The sequence below is a fragment of the Desmodus rotundus genome, chromosome 13 (genome assembly GCF_022682495.2).
Source record: "Desmodus rotundus isolate HL8 chromosome 13, HLdesRot8A.1, whole genome shotgun sequence".
NCBI classification, from domain to species: Eukaryota; Metazoa; Chordata; class Mammalia; order Chiroptera; family Phyllostomidae; genus Desmodus; species Desmodus rotundus.
In genome coordinates, this window is record NC_071399.1 from 9154688 (window position 1) to 9175574 (window position 20887).

Here is a 20887-nt window from a genome sequence, read left to right on the forward strand (position 1 = left end):
AATCATTACCTGGCACTAGTCAACCATGGTGCAGCTGGACAGTAGCATTTGAAGTCAGAGGAAAAGGCCTTCAGTTCCCTGAAAGCCGTTCCCCCTGGCCAGGAGGGGGCACAGTCTGCGTAATATTGGGTGCTTTGAGATAGTCCATATTAGAAAGAAAACCATTATTTTGAAATTAGCTTGTCAAAGTGTTTTACTGATTTCCCCCAAAGTTTTGTTAATAATATATTGTCTGTATTTATTAATCAATTATCTCCAAAGTATTTTTAGAGATGTGCTTTTTATTTCAATATTTTATAATATGAAATTATAATGGTAGCTATAGACAGTGACAGAAAAGTTGAGATGTCAGAGCAAAATAATGACAGAGTATAAGTGACCCGACATGTGATAAAAGCTGTTTAGTGACCCTGGGAAACGTTTAGGATGGGACGTAAGTGATCACGGCGTGATGTGACTGGGTGTTTGCACAGTAGTCTGAATAACAGTCACAGAGTCTGGGCTGGTGGAGCTCCGTGAGAAACACACACAGTTAAACTGTAGCCGCAGCATGTAAGTGTTTCACGGACTAGAGCCGCTGGAGCTGATTTGCAGGGCAAATGACACTAATGAGACTTTTTCAGCAAATTCTGTTCTGTCTACAGAGGCCTAGTAATTCTTCCACAGAAAAACTAGACTTTAGGATTTTCAAGTCTCATTGTTTGTAACGTAATATACTTGAAAACCATGATTAATTTTTGATTTTATGATCTCTGCTTTCAAGCACAGTTTTTGTTTTGCTGAAGGGAGACAAGTTTCTCTTAGAGGAAACAAATTTATTTTAAAAACATTGGACAGCAGAGGGCAGCACATTTACTAAACAAATATATGTATTTACCTGTGGTTACAACTTTGCTTTGACTTCCACCTTAAGCAACTACATAAAGATGGGTATACTAAATCCTGATAGAAATATATTTCTATACAATATAGAATGGGGGCGGCAGAATACCTATCACCCTGCACTCTACCAATAGTAATCTTCTGTGAATTATGATTTTATAGATTAAAAATTCAGTTTATAGTTGCAATGACCAGCTATCCAGATTCCACGCCAATAGGAAATAAAGCAAACACCTGAAACGATAACTGGTAACTCTCTAGAACTTCGGAATGTAACGGAAGGCACGCCCATAAGAAGAGCCTTTATGGTAAAGAAACGGTCAGCGGCAGGACAGGAGTGTTCTCTTTGCCCGGCTGACCTACTGCATCCCGTTAGGCAGGTGACAGTTAACTGTGCTACGGAGCAACCTGGACCCCTGCTGAGGTCCAGGGAGGCCTCACTGGTCAGTGATGCACAAGCAGCCGGTCAGCCAACACCCATAGTTTCTCTAAACCAACACTTTCCACCTGTAACTTGAAAATTCCTTTGAGTTGTTTGACATGAATATCCACACTCAAACTCACCTAGGAAGCTCTATTTGCTCTATTTATTTGCTCATAAAAGGCAACACCAGAGCAGAGATACTGTTGCATATCTTTCTAAACTTACTAGTTTGCACTTTTCCCATTTTGAAACATCTAGCAAACCTGTGCTTAAAACAAAAGTTGCATCATCGCTGCAGGAGGAAGTGCTTAAGGAAGCACACATGATTCTTATGTCAAGGCAACCTGGGGTGAGAAGTTCTTAAAGATTTTATATTTTCTCTGGTTTAAAAGCATCTAGTTGCTTTTTCAGGTTATAAAGATTCCACTGTTCCCAGTGTGCTCATTGCTCAAACAAGAAGTGTCAGCATAATTTGGTTCTTTAAATTTTATGCTCGTTAGATTTTTAAGCTTTAATGGAGTTGGCTACTATGTTTTGTACTTATTGTGTTTCCACAAAAAACACTATACATGTTGTTAGTCAGGTAATTCTTTATGGTTTAAACCATCAGATGAAACCTCCAACATTTTTAGAGTTTAAGCTTTGAACGAGTATCTTCATTGATAAAGAAGCTTTAGTTCACTGAGGGTTTAATTGCATTTCAGTGCTACACAGTGTTTTCAACGATTATGCCTTTCTGCTTTAGTTGTAACATCTTCATATCATTTCCACTTTTATCAAGCATGGAGAGGTCTTACATAAATGTTTTATTTACATCTAGTTTAGTTGAATGTGGCTCACCTATAAACATATCCAGTCCAGATGGGGAAGAGTTTCTGTGGAGGTACTCCCCGTAAGAGAGTTTGTGTGATTGCCTCCCGGACTCAGCTGTGGTTTAAGTCAGGTCAGGGCAGATGCCTGGTGATGGCAGAGCACTTTCTGAGATCAAACCTTAGGCCCATTTAATCGACATTTCTAAACTTACAGTCAAATGCATATCTGTGCACTTTAAAAAATCGCATTCACTTTTACTTTCATGTTAAGGAATATAAATGCATATTCCAGGTATTTCTAAGGAAGAAAGGGATGCTTCTGGCCAGTCTGGGGAAGGACTTTTATTGACACAGCGGTGCCCCCGCTATACCCTGTCCCCAGAGACTCATGGGATTAGTGAACTATAATTATTTAAAGCAGTGCATCGACTCTCTTGTGTGTGTTTTGATGGAGACTTCACATATAAGCAACTGGACAGGGAGTCGGTCTCACCAACTTTACCCACTCACGGCAAGGGTACAACCTATATTCATTCATTCCCTTATTTAATTCAAGGAGTATTTGCCTAACACCTACCATGTGCCAGGCAACGTGCTAGGTGCTGGGGATACAGCTGGGGCACCAGACATGGTCCCTGCCTTCAGGGAGCTTAAAGTCTGGTGAGGGACACAGACAGGAGGACATTACAATTCAGTGCAATGACAGCAGGGGGCGCTCTACACCTGTAGTTGAGGAGTCAGGGTGTGTGGGGGTTGGTGAGAAGAGAGCGACAGGTGGAGAGCTCCTCCGTGGTAGAGGGCGTGGCCTGTGCAAAGGTCTGGTGGAGATGGAATTGATAGCTCTCAGCGGAGCTGGGGCAGAGCTCTACGAGGGAGGGAGGCAGGAAGAGACACGAGGTTGGAGAGGTCCATGGGGGCCAAACCACAAGGTTTTCTGTAGATTAGATGAGGGGTTTTGATTTTGCTGTAAAGGTACTTGAGAGGCAGAAGAAAGTTTCGAGCAGCGGACATGATAAAGGTTGGAGAATTAGGGAGATGAATCAGTCGCCCGTCATGCGACCAGGGGTGGCAGTGCAGCTGAGGACCCGCTCAGAGGGGTGCTGGCCACATTACCCTGGGGGGCAGGGCTTTGAGACCGTTGGGAGAGAAGAGGCTCCCAGATGACATTTGGGAGCACCGGGCAGATGATGGAGTCATCTAAGAATTGAGAAGGACAACAGAGAACTACCGAGCGGTTTATAATTTACCTGAAGTGAAATATGAAAAGAGCAGAAGACCGCTCCCCCACCACCTGGGAATAAAATGGCATGGGAGTGCCTTTAGAGCACCTTGAAATCCTTGCCACCCATGTTGCTACCACATCACCCTCCCTCAGCAAAGCTGCTGTTCGCACTCTGGGCCTCGTGAGCTCCAGACGCTCGTGTGAACTGCGTCGGTACACAGCCAGAGGATGCAACGCCGCCCTGCAGTTGCAGCTCGGCCCACCCTCCCCCTCCTTCCTTTTTCTGATGTAAAAGGCCATCAGAATGACGTCGGGGTTGACAGCAACAACAACACAAGGATGATAGTCCAGTCCTGTATAATAATGGTCCTGCCATAATGACACAGAGGGCTAGCTCTGATCACTCTGCGTAAGACTGGCCCTCGGCAGAACTATCCCTTAGGAGGGATACAGGTTTGGGTTCTTCCCCTTTCTTCACAAGATAGCCATCCCCATTCCCTTCCACGCACTGAGGTCCCTTCCCGTGGCTGCAGAGGCTCAGCCACACCTGGTTCTCCAGCTAAACCCACGCTCCAGAGCTTACTCTTCTCAGAACAGTTGAGCATACTGGTCTTGGGTCTTAGCTATTCAGGGCCCAGGCTCCTGGTTAAACCAATCAAGTACACTAATTTATTATGAATTAGAAAACTAAGAAACTAAGAAACTAAGTCATACTGCAAAATAATCGAGTAATGAAGTGGAGGTGACAATGACCACTAGCTAAGTGTGTCTCCTAATCCTGGTGACGCAGTGGTATAGTCGTGATTAAGAGCATCAGGCACGAGTCAGCCTGGGTGCGTGCCTGGCCCCAACTCCCACCAGCAAAGTGACCCTGGGCAAAGTTACTGACTGTCTGCTTCCATCGCCTTGCCTGTCAAATGGGAGTGCCACATGTCTACTTCACAGGTTGACGGTTCACTACATGAGATAAGGCATAAATGACTGATTACAGGGTGAGGCACGTAGTAAGTGCTCAATAAAGATCTACAGCTATTGTTACTTCCATTATTATTGTCGTTGCTATTTTGGAAGTAGGAACTTCAAAGCTTGAACCCACAGATATGAGCAATGTGGGAATTTCGGTCACAATGACAGATGATGCAGCCCATGAATGAGCTGTTCAGGGGGCAAAGGAAGATTCTTTGGGTCTGCTGTTTTCACCAGATAGCAGATGGCCTGTTTCCAGAAGTGCAGGTCTGCCCTGCACATCCATGAAATGATAGACTCGAAGTTCCTCAGGGTGGAGACTGTATCTTGTTCACTGCTGTGTCCCTAGCAACTAATACAATGTCGGGCACACAGGTGGTGCTCAACAACTTTGTTGAATGAGTAAACAGTATAAATATCCTGATGGGAAAGCTTCTAAAACCAGACCTGTTTCCTGACGCCACATCTATCACAGCTATCAATATAATTTCAACATTCATTATCCTAAGAGCATCGTAAATTGTTAGAATGTTCATTAAAGTTTTGGTATTTACATTTAAATATGAGACTCATTCTTTTGCATAATCATGTTGCTGTTTTCAGTTTCGTGGAATAGTGACATCGTGATTCACTCAGTTCTCATCCTAGAGATCATGATGTCCGATCACATCTAGTAAATAAGTTTGCAGTGGAGCCAGCGAATCAGTGGGGGAATCAGCCTTTCCCCCCAGTTTTTCTGTTACTCTAACGGAGTTATTTGAAGAAAGGCAAAAAAAGGCTTAGATACATACCACATATGAATTATGTGATTATAAGGTTTTTGAACATGTTTCTCAAGAACATAACCATAAATACAGGGTTTCAAAAATGAAATCAAGGGCGCTCACACTGGGTGTGGTGTGGCCAGGGTTTCCAGTCAAAGTTCAGGGCTGGTCTTGCATTATGGACGATAGCTCAGTTTCCTGGGTGCTCTTAAAGGAGCTAACCAAGAAAACTCCTTCCTGTTCAGTAAAATTCTTTTTAAGGCAAGGCAGACCGCAGATGCAAATGAGATCAGGTGTTTCTCTGGAAGCAGATTTTGACAGAGAGGCAGAGGAATTACAGTTTTGAGGACATCCTAAGGCCCCTGACCAAGGAGCACAAAGGGCCCAGGGAGGAAGGCTGGAGACCTAAAAACAAAGAGGGCCGAGGAGGAACCTATGTGTTAAATCGCACGCTGGGGAAGCACATGGTTACTTTCCAGCCCATATATCTTTTTGTTTGCACACAATTAAATAATTGTACACTACTGCAAAGTTAATTAGACTCGGGATCCATTAGATTGACAACCAATCAGGAAGCTTGAGGCTTGGTAACCTGAGAGAGATTTAATAAGAATCAATTAAAACAACTTGTTATAAAAAAGACCTTTGGAAAACTTCCCCTGAAACCAGAGAAATATTAATAAACCTATATGAAAAGGAAGGGCTGGAACCGCCTGGGCCCCACTGCAGCAAAGAGGTTAACGAACTGCTTTTCTCATTAGCGATATAGACAAGCAATTCAGTGTTGCCGTTTCGAGTGCCGTTCCTTATTTTTAAAAACTCAACTCAGGGCTCTGATTAGACATGGCTAATAGTTCCACGTACATGAGTCCTATATTTGGTCTGTAAGGACAGTACAGATTAGAGAGACTGCGTCTTCAACTCTGAAACCAGATGCACAAATCACGATCCCAAATAAACATGACTTCTAGATAATGCCAAATGAATGAGTCACCTTTGTGACAAAAACTGCTCAGCGATATGACATTCGGGTTTATGCGAGAGCCCAGGAAGCCTAGAGAACTGGCATTCTGTTTAGTGACAAGTGCTTACTGGTCTTTCGTGCTGCAGAATTGACGACTTCCCGGGTTCGTATTCAAAAATACTTCTTGGCTCGGAGCGAAATTTTCTTGTGTCGACTTTTCTGTCTGGAGGGTCCCAGTCGTGTCTGGAAATAACCAACGAATTATTCACGAAAAGAATTCTCTATGTTTAAACAGTTGCGTATAACTACTTGCTGTTTTCAAAGTTAATTTTAGTATAGATTAAACCAAAAAAAGCCTCACAGGTTAAAAAGCTGATCTGTCCAAAATACATAAGAGAATTGATGAAAGTCATTTCTTTTATTCCATATTATGTTTTCCTCTTTTTTTTTTTTCATAGAATGATTTTCCTCCTTTGGCTCCAACACTCACAAGGGGACTTGTGGGTATAAAGCCTGTGAACTGCTAGTAAACCCTTGGGTCCCGTGTAGAGGCAGCTATGCATGTCTGTGTTTAGGGGAAGTGGTGGTTATGCTCCACGAAGTTACGTGAGTTCACCCCATCGCTCTGACCTGGCATCCTTGATTCAAAGTGACAAGGAGTTGTGCACATGCCATGTTTGATCTTGTTTATCTCGCACATGGTATCACAGTGTGTGAAAAGTACCAAACTACCACTTGGGTTACCCTCTGTCTGCAGGAGCAAGCTGTGGGGATGGGCGATCCTCCATTGGTGCTGCTTTTGAAGAACCAGAGTCATAGGAGACCTTGGCACCCACTTTCTCCTGAACTAATGTCCTCCAAGAGGTGGTCATGGAAGGACTTCAAAAACAAAGCTTTTAAGATAGCTTTTTGGGGCTAAAGAAGGCTTCCTGAGGGGGGTCACTTTTGAGAAAGAAGGATTTTCTGACTACAGATGGGGGCAAATCTGACCCATGGAATGGGGTGGAATTTGACCGCATGGTGAGTTAGAAATAGAGGTGCCTTAGGCAACCAAAGAATTAGGGCCAAGGACTGGCTTTCTAGTATATTGATGAGTAATGTCCAGACCGTGCTTGGCTCATAGCAAACTCTCAATAAAGGTTACCTATAAGTAGCATTGTTAGTCATCATAATTTTTAAGTGGCATAATAAAAGTGTGTTTATTTTTGTGAGAACAGTTTCTACAAAAATATTTCAGTGAGAAAATGAAAATTACTATCATCTCTAAACACTGGTGGAAATGAGTCACAGGTAGACACATTCACTAATGCCTTATTTATAACTTATGAATAACCTTCCTGCTTTCAAAAAGGTAGTTTTGTGTATAGAGGGAAATTTGAAATTATTAATAGGCCTAGCACTTCAAACCGGAGGAAACTGAAAATTAACTGCATAATCTCTGACCTGCTATACCAAAGGGAGTATGTCAATTATTTCTATTTATTTGTCTTCTTGGACACAGTTATTGATTAAAAAGCAGGGATTGTGCCCATGTTACATCAGGGCTAACTTAGGTCACTGCAGTCCTATGAACCAAGATTGCTGTAGGGTTTACTATAATCTCAATACATGGTATGTGTAATGACTAATAAGATTACACTTATAGTGTCTCCACCAATTCTTCTATTGAAGACCATGTGTCTCCTTCGTTATGCTGATCTAAGTGTAGGCCGCTTTGGGGGGAAATCACTTACTTTTCTGTTGAAGACCGATCTCTTGGTCGAAGCGGTGGGACCGGAGGAGGAACATGGGGGGGTGGGGCAGGGGCAGCAGCGTCCTTCAGGACGTCGGTGCCGTTGTCCGAGTGGCTTTTGGAGAGGGGCCTGTAGGTCTGGGTCTTCGCAGCCGGATGTGACTGAGCGCTGTAGGGCGAGTTGTACAGGCCTATCGTGAAACATGACACAACAGAACAAAACAGGAGCGAAAGACATTTTAAAAGGGCATTAAATTATTTGTAACCCATAAAATATCCAATGATTTTGCCAAAATTAATAATCAATAAGCATTCACAATGCATGCATTGGGCAGTATGATCTTTATTAATATATTAATATCATTAATTTATTGATCTTTATTAATATATTAATTTGTTATTACTGTATTCTGTACACAAGCATTGATTACAGTAAATCTTTGTCAATTATTTTAGAATTAGTAGTAATTCAGACTAGTACTAGGAATAACTTACAGTTATTCAGCAAGTTTTTTCCTGGATAACATAAACTAATGACATAGTTAAGATTTCAGAGGGAGATTAAAAATACTTAACAGAATCATTTCCAGATATCTTCTGTTACTTTAAAAGCTCTGATTTACATATGACAATGGACAGGTTAATTGCAAAACAAACAAAATATTGAGCAAGTTATATGTGTGCTGTGCAAGGCTTTAGGAAACAGAACCCTTAATAAGCTTATAGCGCATGTGGAAAATGAGACACAAATACAACTACGACTGAAAATAGTTGGCAACATGAGAAAGGCCAAATGGAGAAAATATCCATTAAGGACTGAAGGACTTTGGAAGACAGTGGATTGGCCACGTACTATGGAACCTAAGGCACTAGAGTGAGCCCTGGGGAGGGTAGCAGAGATGGCATAGAAACGAACAAGAGGCAGAAGGTGCAAGGCGTACAACAGTGGGAGGAAGGGTTAGTAGAAAGAGCGGAGACAGGTTGTAGATGCTTTGCCTCCCGATTAAATGGTAAAACTCTCTCTAAGGAGCTCTGCGAGGTTATATATAAGTATTTGATTTACTAATTACGAGTGGATACAAAGCATCGATATTAAAAACAATGACAAACATTCTGAATTTCCTGCAACCTCAGTTTTTGAGCTGTCTGTTTTTGCTTATCTTCTTCTCCTGAAGTCCCAGGCCAATTGCCATGATAGAGAGAGAGACATGATGTCTATGCTTACTGGTTTGCCTGAACTCTGCAGGCCGGCTTCAGCTGTTGGGCCTGGTAAAAGCAGGGCCACCGCCCCGGATGGAGTTGCTGAAGCAAAGCGCACGTCACCAAACCAGACTTAATTCCGGTTTAGACCTCCCCCGGAAACGAAATCTTCAACCAGTCCATCAGGAATCACCAGGCCAGCACTAGTTAGGTCATCTGCCCAACAGGCCCCTGTTGTCCCCTAAGGGAGAGTCACCTCAGTAACCAATCCGCCTTTTCACCTAGTAGAGCTTCCGTGTCCCGCCCCCTTCTGCCTGTAAAGTCTTTCATTGTCTGCGGCTCCTCGGGGCTCCTCTCCATCTGCCAGGTGGGATGCTGCCCGAGTCATGAATCATTGACCCAAGCCAAAAAGATCTGTAAAATTTACTCAGTTGAATTTTGTTCTTAACAAGCTGAGTTTGGAGCATCTGTGGCCAGGGATAAAAGTTGAGGAAACATCTTAGTGGGGCCCCCGCTATCATGTGGAATATTGGAGGCAGAAAAACAGAGGTCTAGTCACTTTTAAGCTTGTTCTGTTCGTTTTTGTTGTTATTACCCTGTTTTGTTTGCTTCCCCTCTATTTGTCTTTGGAGACCAGCAGCAGAATCTCTAAGAGGTCAAGGGCCTGTGTGCTGGCCTTCAGGTGTCCAAAAGGGGAGACCCTCGAGCAGTTCTGAGCCATGCTGGAAAGGGGACTCTAGCTGAGGCTGCCACTGTGTAAGGGCACGGGAGACCGACCCACCGAGCCTGCTCCAGAGAAAGAAAAAGCAGACACCACGTGGCGGTCTGGAGCCTGAGGCTGAGCAGGGGCAGGAGCCCTGCGCGGGATCCCCTGATGTGACATTTAGGAGTAAGTGATGACGAGAAACATTTTTAAGGGATTCCCTCACTTTAGCCTGCAACCACTTCCCAAGATACCAAGACACTCTGATACAAGTAGAAATGCCCGGAACTGAAGTTGGTCCATTATGACTGCTGGCAACTCTGAGTCAGAACAGTGGCCTGCAAAGTGGGATTTTCAAAACTCCTTCCATGAATGGTTGCATTCTGGAGCAAAAGCACGGACAAGGTCACAGAATACTGTGCTGGACTTGTCTTGTGGAGTGTATCTGAAAGATCTTACGCAATGGTAATCACTCTCTCCGCTGATAAAAGGAGATCTTTATCTCATTTTGTACCCCGTACAGTCTGTTCTTTCAGGCTGGCCTTCACACTTGGGTTAAAGATTCTTGAAGCTGAGAATAAACCGACAGTGCGAACGAATGAGATAAAAGCGTATTAGTTCTCATTTCCATGAGAGAAGATCAATCCTTTTGTTATGCATGCTCTGAGGAAAGAGGGGAGGGGAAAAGCGTCCTCCTCCTCGTGGAAACTGAAGCCATGCACTCAGAGGGGTGAGAAGGTGATGGTGAAGTTCTTCCGAGCATGGCAGGGCATGAGGTATGCATTGTGAGCAAGGAAACCCGTCCTACCTGCGTTATAGGTATAAGGAGTATTATACATGTCTGTGTCATCATCTAGAAAACGAAACATAAATATCATGGTGATACAGATTCCGTCACCATATCGTAAGAAGACAGCAGAACTTCCAAGACACAACAGAAATTTGTTAGGAAACCTACGTATTGTTCTGTTCCGGGGCATTTGCAATTTGACCTGACTTGTCTGTGCCGTGTTTGCACTGTGGCCCTCTTCACAGCGTCCCAGGTCAGTCCCTGTACCTCCCTTCCCCAGGAAGCCTTCTCTTCTGGGTCATGACTTCCCTTTAGCAAGTGCTTTAACTGTCTCTGTCAACTCTGTGAGACCGACCTGTGCTCGCTCTCTGGATGAGGAGCAGACGCGGCGGGCAGAGGAGTACTGAGTGTCTAAGTAGCAACGTGCAGTGCTGGCTCGGACTGCGGGAAAGGAAGGGTGAAGCGAAGAGACCAGAGCACCTGGCAGGTCTTCAAGGTCCCCTTGTAAGGGGCTTCTTGGCAGACCAGGGGTGAGGAAGGAGCACAGGGGTCTGTGATTTGAGGAGTGACACGAGGAGGGGTGTTCAAAAGAAGAAGTGGGAGCCAGGCCGTTTGCTAGGGTCTTGGCATTTTGGGTGACGCTGCACTATACAGAAGGGGAGGATACATCCGCGTGCTTCAACCCACAGACACCCGATCAGAACGCAGCGACATACGCACCCGGCTTGTGCACCATGTGGATCTGTTTGAACATCGTCTTGTACCAGTCCTTCGGTCTGTCAACTGTCTGTGAGAGAGAGTGTCACGGTTACCGAACTGCTTCCAAACAGACGCTGTTCCTTAATGCTTATCTTTCCGTATTTCACCTTTTTAAATAGCAAATTTCTGTCCTATGATAAAAAGTCTGTTTCATGACGGCAATGCCAGTCGTCTGTCCGGTTATGCATGCAGAGCATAACTACATTACCCCCTTTTTTTGTTGAGGCTGAATTGGAACATTCTATATGCTCTGACTTTATTTTATCCAAATCATAGTTTGCCCAGCACTAGTTAGTTATATTTACACAAACATATTTATATAAACATCACTGAATAAAAGTTATAGTTTTATAATAGTGTGCTTCCCATCTTTTGGTTGATAATTATTATTCTCCCTAAAAAAGTTTTTAGTGAGTGTTCTGTTTAGGACATTATTTTTGACTCAAACTGGGTTTAGGTCAACTTAGACTCAGAGAAATAAAAAATTGGTGTTTTCTAGTCTAAGTTACTAAAACAGCAAAGTGGTGATACAACCCAGAGTCTGAGAGCAAAACTAAAAATGTAGATATTGTTTCAAAAAATGTTCAACCTGGTAATAAAACGCATACACCATTTGCTTTGCTAAATTGGAAATTCCTTGAGAGTAGAAGCTTCTGCAAATGCAGCTCAGGCTTTGACATGATAGAAACCGTGGGCTGTAGTGGGAAGACAAAGTTAACGTCAGATCAACCTAGATTCAAATCTCGGCTCCCTTCATTACTGTTTCCTAGCAATGTGAACTTGGCTAAGTTAGGTAACCTTTTCTACCTCATGTCAGGTAACAATTCCACATCATGGAGTTGTTATGGAAACTGAATGAGTTGATGTACACAAAAAGGTCTAGGACAATGCCTACAGTATAAGAAATGGCCAATAGGGAACATCAAATATTTATGGAATAAAAATAATGAATGAATCCAGGTTATTGGTTGGAAGTCTTCTACCATGTTGTGTACCTGTGAGAGTAGACAGACATCTTTATGATCATAATTGAAGATTTTTCTTGACAAGATCTTTATCTCAACATTTCCAGAGCTGTGAGGGCAAGAAGCTCAACTATTTTGTGTATAGTAACTAAATATACCAGAGTTTCTGAGAAAATTCTCTGGATACAAAATATTCTGTTAGGACTGCCGCAAAAATATTCTTGTATTTGTTAGGTTGAGCTTTGATTGCCATTTTCTATCCTAATTTTTCTCTCAGGAATGTGGTCATTGCATTTTTCACCTGGACATTGAGGGTTTTGTGCTATATCTCACTACTTTGGGGTCTAGGAATCTATGATTCTGGTAATGACCACAAATATAGATTAACATTAAGGGCTACTTTGTTGCGAATCACCTCTTCATTTATTCTAGGCTCTTTCTAGAATAAACGAAAAAATTGAAGGGATTGTTGACTGACCTTATAGTCAAATGGTGGGACAGGGTGCAGTAGTAACACAGGAGTCTGGCTATTATTTGCTGATCAAGTATCTTTAAGGGACATTTATTTTCAGAAAAGACTGATTTCTCTTTCATTAAGCTTTATTTCCTTTACAGTGTTCAGTGACAGAAAATAAGACACAGCCTGGAGCAGAAACGTTTTCCCACCATGCCTGGACACAACCAAAGGCAACGAGGACGCCTAATGAGTAAGTCACATCCCTGTATATGGCAATGTGTCCTGTCAGACAGGCGTTTTTCCTTCCTTTGCTGGAGGGCACGTATCGGGCAGGATCTCAGCCCTGCCATGTGCTCGCTTTATATGGTGAGCACAGAGATGCCAGAAACGCCCCGTCAGTTGGCAAAGGGGAACATGCAACTGGTAAAAGGGTTACAAAAACTCTGTGTCCTGTTCTAAAAGGAGTCCTCTGCGCATTTAGAGTTCCTTTTATACGTGCCCATGTGGAGACTGTTATGGCTAATACTGGGATTAAGTAAACAGAAGTCTACTCAAATCTGAAGGTGTTTACTTTTGTACGTGCCCTTCAGCAATTATCTCGCACAGATGTGAACTACCAGGAATCCACTAGTCAGTTGTTTTCTATGACCTTGGCTGAACATACCCGGGTTTTTATATTCCTACAGTTCACAGAACATCAGAACTCCACAGCGATTTTCATGCAGTGATTCCCAAAAAGGGGAAGTGCACATCTTTTCTATATCCCAGTACACAGTTATTCTATTCTATTTTTTGCTCCTTCCCAGCTCTTGAAAAGACTCAAACCGTGTTGTGTTCGAACTGGAAGAAAAGAGTCTTGTGTTTCACCTAACTAGCTGGCTGTAATTAGACAATCTCGTGGGATCTGGACCCTAGTGATTTTTGTTGTTGTCGTTCAGAATGGCAGTGAAAGGCTAAGGCAGACGGCCCAGGTCACGTGAGAGAGGGCAGTGCAGGGAGCTGGTTCCCTTCATTCAAATAACTCAAAGGTACATTTGTTGACTCTTGGCTTTCTAGAGTTTCTGGGTTACTTGACAAAATTGCGTTTCCTCGGTATATGCTGGTTGTCTGGAATGAGAGTGTAACACAGTCCACTGAGACAGGACTGCTTTTGGTGTGTAACTCGGTAGAAAGTCCACAGGAGCCATCTGAGTCTGATAATCCTTACTTTCTACGGGGTGAGAAAGAAAACCAGCCCAGGAGATTCTTGGCCTGCGGTGGCTCAGAGATGGCCTGACTCGACTTTTATAAACACAGCTATACTTGGGGACGCACTCAGCAAGGCTAAACAATAGGAAGTGTGAATGAGTCTTCACAGACCTATGCCTTCTTTGTCAAGTTTTCCAAGTCCAAGTGGAAGCACAGCTGTGCATAAAAATTGTGTTTTATTTTCTATTTTATCGAAGGGAAACTAGCATTAAGTGTTTACTTATGCATGTCTAAATATGCTTTTGATTTGGCAGTAGATAAACAATATAAAACTTCAATATTCCTTGATTTTCACTATCTACGACATCTCAGTTTTTTTCATTTTAAAAACTAACAAATAAGGCCTTGCTACTTAAGAAAATTATGTCTTGTGAATTAAAAAATTAAGGACCAGCTTTGTCACTTTTACGTTTCATCTGTTGAGTTAGGAACATACCCAGAGGTCTCAGATAAAATTTTTTCAGATGGAATCTGTAACCATATGGAATCAGGGAGCCCCCAATTTGTGTGTATATTGTACTTCAAGGATCAATTAAACAAAACCAGGGACACCATACCCGACACCATACCTGTCTGACACGTTATTAGGGAAAATAAAATTCAATGTAACCATTTTCGTCAGAAATCTTCCAAGGGAAACAAACAACCAAACACCATCACCAGAAACATGTGGTCATCATGAGGTTAAGAATGTTAGTCATGAGCCCTGAACCTTTTTGTCCCTTAAATATGACAGTCATCAGTTCCAACACAGATTCTTGGGACTTTACAATTAGGCGCAATCATTGTTCTTAGAATCTAATGCATATGAAACCCACAGGAACAGCTATACAGGTTTTCTTTTTGGCTTCCAATTGTCATATAGAAGCCTGAAATAGTTAATTTTTAACTCTTCTCTCTGTATACAGAACACGTAATCCCCCATATAATACATGCAAACTCCAAAAAACAAAACAAAAAAAACCCAAACAAAAAAGCCCACACTTGGCCCTCAGGGCAGCTTGAGTGTTTCGTCAGTCGGACCACTGCTTTTTTCCTGGTCTCTTTCCCACTCTTTCCCTCCATCCACTATCGTTTGTAGCCCCCCAGGTTTGCCTTCCGGGGAAGCAGCCCTTGGCAACATCCCAGCCAGGTACGAGGGACTTGTGGATAAGTGTAGGCCGCCTGAGCTCCCTTCCCCAGCCGCCCCCCAACATCACCTGCAAAGGTGCAGCTGCTCTCATCCTGGCTCCCAAGGCCTCCTTGTTGCCGCTGGCGCAGACCTGGTCTTCGAGTGGACTGCTCAGCCAGCAGCTGCCTGCCCGAGCTCTCAATAGCTGCCTCTGCAGCTGCCGAGCGTTGCCAGAAGGGGCTGCCCCGACACTCTGAGCAAGGCTTTGGCAGAGTTTAAAGACTAGAAAAAACGTCTGCACACTTTCGCTTAGCATCCCCGAGAGCCCTCAGCAGGCACAGCCGAAGACGGACACTCAGCTGCGTGTTACTCTTCAGCATTTTCTGTCCATGACTTTAACTCCCTTCACTCCACTCCCCTCGCCTCCGGGCTCCCCATTCACAGCCTCTCATCTCCTGGGTCCATTCCAAGCAAAAATCCCTGGGTTATTTGCAACGCCCGTGGGAGTCCGACGCAGCCCCGGAACTCCCATTTCCTCTGTCCTTGTCTTTTCTCTCTATTGCCCTAGCACGCTTTGGTAAAAGGTAAAACAGAACATACTTGTGTCGTTTCACAAAGTCACAATTGTCATGGTTTTTAATTAAGGTGGAAAAACAGATTGTGTGATGCTCTCCCATCGACAGCCCTCTGTCTCTGCCACACGTTACGTCGAGGAGAGCGGGGGCGCGGGGCGCACGCGGGCGTCTCCTACCGTTCTAATCGCTGTGGGGATTCCAGATTCATCCACCGGCCCGATGCCTGGGTAATGCGGCGCCTTGATGACGGTCACCCTCTTCTCTTCCTCCGAGGACCGGTACAGCGGAATGGCGCCGCCCAGGGTGCCGTCCAGAGATTGCGCGTGCTGGGGGTATGCCTCTGTGGAGTCTGCGGGGACACAGAATGTTCGTGATGCCCGGGCGATCGGAGCCTCGTGCACCGTTACACCAAATGCGCCATAGTCTGTGTTTCCATCTCTCTCTTAACACACCGACCTTACACTTCGGCCGCTCATGGTTAACATGGATGTGGACACTGAACAGGCCTCTAACAGCATTAGAAAAGGCGCAAGTGTATCTAGACTTTCCTGTAACGAGGCTCCTGGCTACGTGTAAGTCGCATAGAGGTTTTGCTGGCATGGCAGCTGAGTTCCACCGTGCACAAGCTGAGTGTTCCCGGGCGAACGAACTGACAGCATCACTTCTTCCAGCACACAACCAGTGTTGGGGGAGGGAGGGCGCTGCCTGCCGGCAACGAGGAAATGGGTGTGCAAGCCCTGTGCTCTAGCTCCTCTCTCTCTGTGGTTGGTTCATGGCCAGAGGATGGGTCCCCTCCCGCTTTTCGGGGATCTGTGCTGGAATTTCGTGCTCCCCAACCTTCCTCTCTGCTTCCTGCCACCCCGGGAACCCTTGGTCTGCCTCATGACACCTTTGTCAGCTTAAGTTCATATGATGGTTTGATTCAGTCTGTTTTTGTTTCTTTCTGATGTTCTGGGTTAATGTGTTACATTTTTAAAAACTAAGAAAGATGTATGACGTTATTTTCTAAGCTGTTCTAGTATCTTTTGCCATATAAAAATGTTTCTATCATTATATACCACAGTTTCTTTTCTGGGAAGCTTCAAACGAGTTCATGAGCCCTGTCAAATTGTATGCTGGAAAAGTTTTTTAGAAATGTTCAAGTGCTCATTCTGTTTCTGGAAGAAAGCTACATCTTTCATCCAATTCTTAATTCCCAAAAGATTAAGCACTATGTCTCTTTGAAATTCCAGAATCATCACTTAAAAACTCACATCCCTGACTGATGGTCCTCTGGCTTCAGCTTCAACAGTCTCCTACTTTGTGAGGCAGCCTGTCCGCCGTATTAGACCGTGTTAACTGTTAACCAATTCTTCTCTATATGCACCCGAGGAACTTTCCACTATGAAAGTTTCCCACGAGACAACAGGGTGCCTCGAACATGGTGGTATTTATCATGTGAACGTCCCCCCCAAATACCAAACAGCCTTCTCCAGAGTCGGGTATAGGAGCAGTCTCAGGGCCTTGGAATAGCTGGGTGCCCGTTTCTTCCGACGCTGAATTCGCACGGTCCCTAATTCCTTCCCGAGAACACGGGCATTAAATAGTGGAGTGTTGAATGCTTCTGCCTCCTTTTTAAAAATTACTTGGGTGCTTTCTATTTTCCTCATGTGGTTTGTACTTGCTATTTTGAAACTGTCATGAAAATCACAGCTATCAAGTGACTTACCAAGTGACCGGCCATGTGGCATGATAATGCTGGAATTGAGTGAGCCTGGTAGAGAGTAGGCTGATGGGGAGAACGGCCTTTGGTAGTAACTCATCGGACTCACGGTACCTCCAGAGCTTCCATTCACCGTTATCTGGCTCTGAGAAGAGTGCAGAGACACCCTGTTAAAGCATGGTCCTTGTGAACATCGTCCCTTCAGACAATAAGAGACCTCCTCCAAATGACAGTAATCAGCTGTCAAGTTTTTATTTCCTTTGAACACTGATGTCTAGAGGCGCAGGGTGCATATTTTCAGTGTCGTCTCCATCTTCCTTTACTTCTGAAAATCACTCTCTCATATGTCAGAGGGCATAGGAGGTGATTAGGAAGCAGCTGGCTGGTGGGCAGGCTGCTCTCCCAACGGAGATGCCAAAGGTATCAGCAGGAGTCAGTATAAAGTAAACCCGGAGGGCAAGTTCGTGCTGCAGCCATGAGTTAAGCAGTCAGAACACTGTCGTACTGCTCTGCCTGTGAGACTTGAAGTGGATGATCTTTGACAGGAGGAAAGGGATTGGTTCTCAGACTTAGGCAGTGATTGTCTATTGAATTAATGCTTCCAGGGCAAGGTGATTATTAACATAAGGCACACAATAAGGCACACTTATGTATCATAAGTCAGTCTATTCTGGAAGAATCAAATACCTGGGAAAGCATCAAAACCTCCAGCTTCTCTCTCCTCCAATTTCATTTAGCACTTGATCTGCCTCTTGTTTCTTAATAATTTATTGTTTTGGTTGCTTTATATTTGAGTATTTTATATGCCCAAAGGTGGTACTTCAAGCTTCTTGTTGGAGATGGCCACACACACACACACACACACATACACATAAAATAACATGCATCCAGGTGCTAATAACATAGTAGATACTCAATAGATACATATTCTAATTGCACAGAATCAGCTTAGTTCACAGAGGTGGAGCTCAGCACTGTGGAACATGCCTATCTGCCCGCAGCGCAGCACCGCGCACTGTGGAGACCACGTAACGCTCGCCAATGCGACAAAGCATTAGTAAGAGCATTTAGTTGAAATGACTTCAGAGCTGAGTGCGCGCAAACACACATAGGCACATAGGTAAAGAAACAGAATTTGTGAACTTTTTCTACTCATTTGAATACCAAATCAACTTCTATTATGCAGGTCTGACACATAGATGAGTGATTAATTGCTTATTTCCCTAATTGTTTTCACTTTAAAAACAGATGTTTTCAAATGACCTAGAATAAACCTAGTTTCATTACTTCATGGCCATGCCGCATCTGGCCGAAAGGCAGTAAACATTTCATTACAACGACCGTGCTTATTGATCAAGTTCTTCTCTAAGCTGTGATCATTCTCAGAGCGTTAGCACCTGTATCTGAGGGTCTTCTACCTGAAGAGCAGCGGGCATTCAAGTAAGTGGGGGTCTCTGGCATACCCCAAAGCTTCAGAGCTCTTATTTACCTTTGGTGAATTATTTGAGAATTTTTGTTCCTCCATGTCCAAATCAAGTTTGGTTGGTCTTCGTAAATATAATTTGAATACTGTTGTTATAATGTGTCATAATGATTGTTAAAAACAGGAAAATTCCTATCAGACCATCATGTTCCTATGCTACTGAACTTGGGAAAGTTACTCTAAATCCTATTTTGTCTATGACAATGCTTATTTAAAACTTCATTGTAAAATCAATTTAAAAAAACTCCCAATTTTTTGCCCTTATAAAGTTATATGCCTTTCGAATTAAAGTCATTATCTATACATTAGATGAAATTGAAAATCTGTGCCATAAAATTGTGAAGAATTTTAACCATTCATAAATCTCCTATTAAAGACTACTTGTCTTATAGACATATGTAAATGATATGCATGGGAAATATATATTGCTTTAAGTGGAAGATAAATTATTGGTATATAAAACAATAAATGCATTCATAAATTTCTATACTGGAATGGCTCAGGAAAAATATTTTTAAAAGGTACAGGGTTCAATGTCTGCAGTACAGGTTAAGGTTGTTTACATCGTTCAGTTCTGTAAGACAGATGGTCAAAAAGACGTAAGTGCTGGAGAAGGGGAAGCAGGGAGAATCAGCATGATGTAGTCGGTAACCGTGTGTGGGAGAAAGGAGGCTATGCAGACGACTCCCAGGGCGATTTCCCATGGCTCCCTGAGTTAAGCTGTTATCTACCAGGATTTAATATTGGGGTAAATTTTTTCTTTTTTGATAATCTATAATAATATCATAATATTATCATATGAATGATATCATAGGATCATTATAATGATCTCACAATAATATCACATGAGTACTTATGTAAATTTCTGAGATAACTTCTTATTAAGGCCAGTCACTGTCCAACGCATTAGCTAGAGCAACCCAGAGCAAAAAGAAACAACTCTAAACTGGATGAAGAGAATGAGACTTTTTCAGCCCAAAGTAGGTCTATGAGGATGACTGTCACCGATTCCCGGGGCTGACGATGTAGAGTGGGTTTCCGAATATAACAACCAACACCTATGCGAATAAAAGTGCTCAGCAGCAAAACGAGATGGCTGGCAAGCAATCAGTGTGCTGGCCTTTGGAGATCTGTTTAAAAACAGCCGAGTCAAAGGGAGGAAGAACAATGCCATGCATGGCAGCCGGGGCCACTCAGGGGGTGCTGTCTGTCACGGCAGACCTCTGACCCAAGGCTGGGAAGGTGTCTTTGAGTGGCAGTGGTGTTAGTGTCAGCTGTCCTCAGCTCCTCTGGGGTGGCTGGGGTAGTGGGAGGGGTCTGCAGTGACAGAGCCTGGGATGTTGCGTGCAGAAGGTCAGGAGCAAGGGCACGGGGTGCTGTAACCAGAGCTCTGGGCAGGTGTGACGGCCCCATGCTAGCAGGTGGTGGCAGGTTAAGGGATGCTGGCCTAGAGCCTTGGTTTGGTGAAAGTGTTTTGGTTAAAAGGTACCACAGGCAGGGGTATGAAGAAGAGGCTCGTGGTGTGATGTGTCTGTGTGTCTGCGAAGCATTTACCTCCAGCACACTGGCAGTTAAGTTCTGGTTTCCAAGCTGAGTTTGAGGAAGAAATAATAAGAGGAGATGTAAATTATCCAATGAGTAAAACACCTTTTGTCATGTGGCAGAGAAGGCAAATCATCAGTTTTGTTTGCAAGCACTTTAAGGAAACATATTCAGAGAGTTAGGTGCCTACCACACAGGACAGAAAAAGCACGAAAACACAGAGAAAGGGAATTCAGTAAGCGTGTGGTTTTTTTTGTATTTTTTTAGGTAAGACCAGGTTTCACACAGCACTGCGTTGGCCATTTGGGTGGGGGCTTGAGAGTGTTGGCATAAAGGTTTTTTTTCCCCTCGGAAGTTTTAGGTTTTGTACTTCTGACAGTAAAATGACGTCAGGTTGTCTGTGGGTCAGCAGAATTAGTTTTCCCTTCTCTAGAAAAGTCTTTGTAGCATACCTACCCCCTACCCCAGAAAATATACCAAAAATATAAATCTGTTTGCTTCCCTTTTCTTTTTTTTAAATGACTTACAGATATAAAAACTGCTCAAACCAAAAACAACTAAATGGAAAGGGAATTTTGTTTTCTTC

At 43.5% G+C, this 20887-nt stretch overlaps 2 protein-coding genes across 14 annotated transcripts in view; one reads left to right on the top strand and one right to left on the bottom strand.

Moving 5' to 3' along the window:
• The window catches only part of TLR3 (toll like receptor 3), a 402871-nt gene that overhangs the window by 118955 nt on the left and 263029 nt on the right, over positions 1–20887 (top strand). For 2 of the 3 annotated variants that reach the window (XM_053916625.1, XM_053916629.1), the window contains exon 2: positions 12799–12890. The gene's annotated coding sequence lies outside the window, so the exon portion shown is untranslated. Of the gene's footprint in view, positions 1–11252; positions 12891–20887 lie in introns of those variants that run through there. The other variant, XM_053916626.1, reaches the window with a different exon arrangement.
• Positions 1–20887, bottom strand: part of SORBS2 (sorbin and SH3 domain containing 2) — a 180588-nt gene that overhangs the window by 47217 nt on the left and 112484 nt on the right. For 4 of the 11 annotated variants that reach the window (XM_071220200.1, XM_053916620.2, XM_071220199.1 and 1 more), the window contains 6 exons: positions 17283–17421; positions 15751–15923; positions 11180–11246; positions 10478–10522; positions 7768–7957; positions 6163–6277 (listed from right to left, as the gene is read on the bottom strand). In XM_071220200.1, coding sequence (XP_071076301.1) covers positions 6163–6277; positions 7768–7957; positions 10478–10522; positions 11180–11246; positions 15751–15923; positions 17283–17421 — 729 coding nt within the window. The other 7 variants (XM_053916619.2, XM_045197171.3, XM_053916623.2 and 4 more) reach the window with 6 other exon arrangements.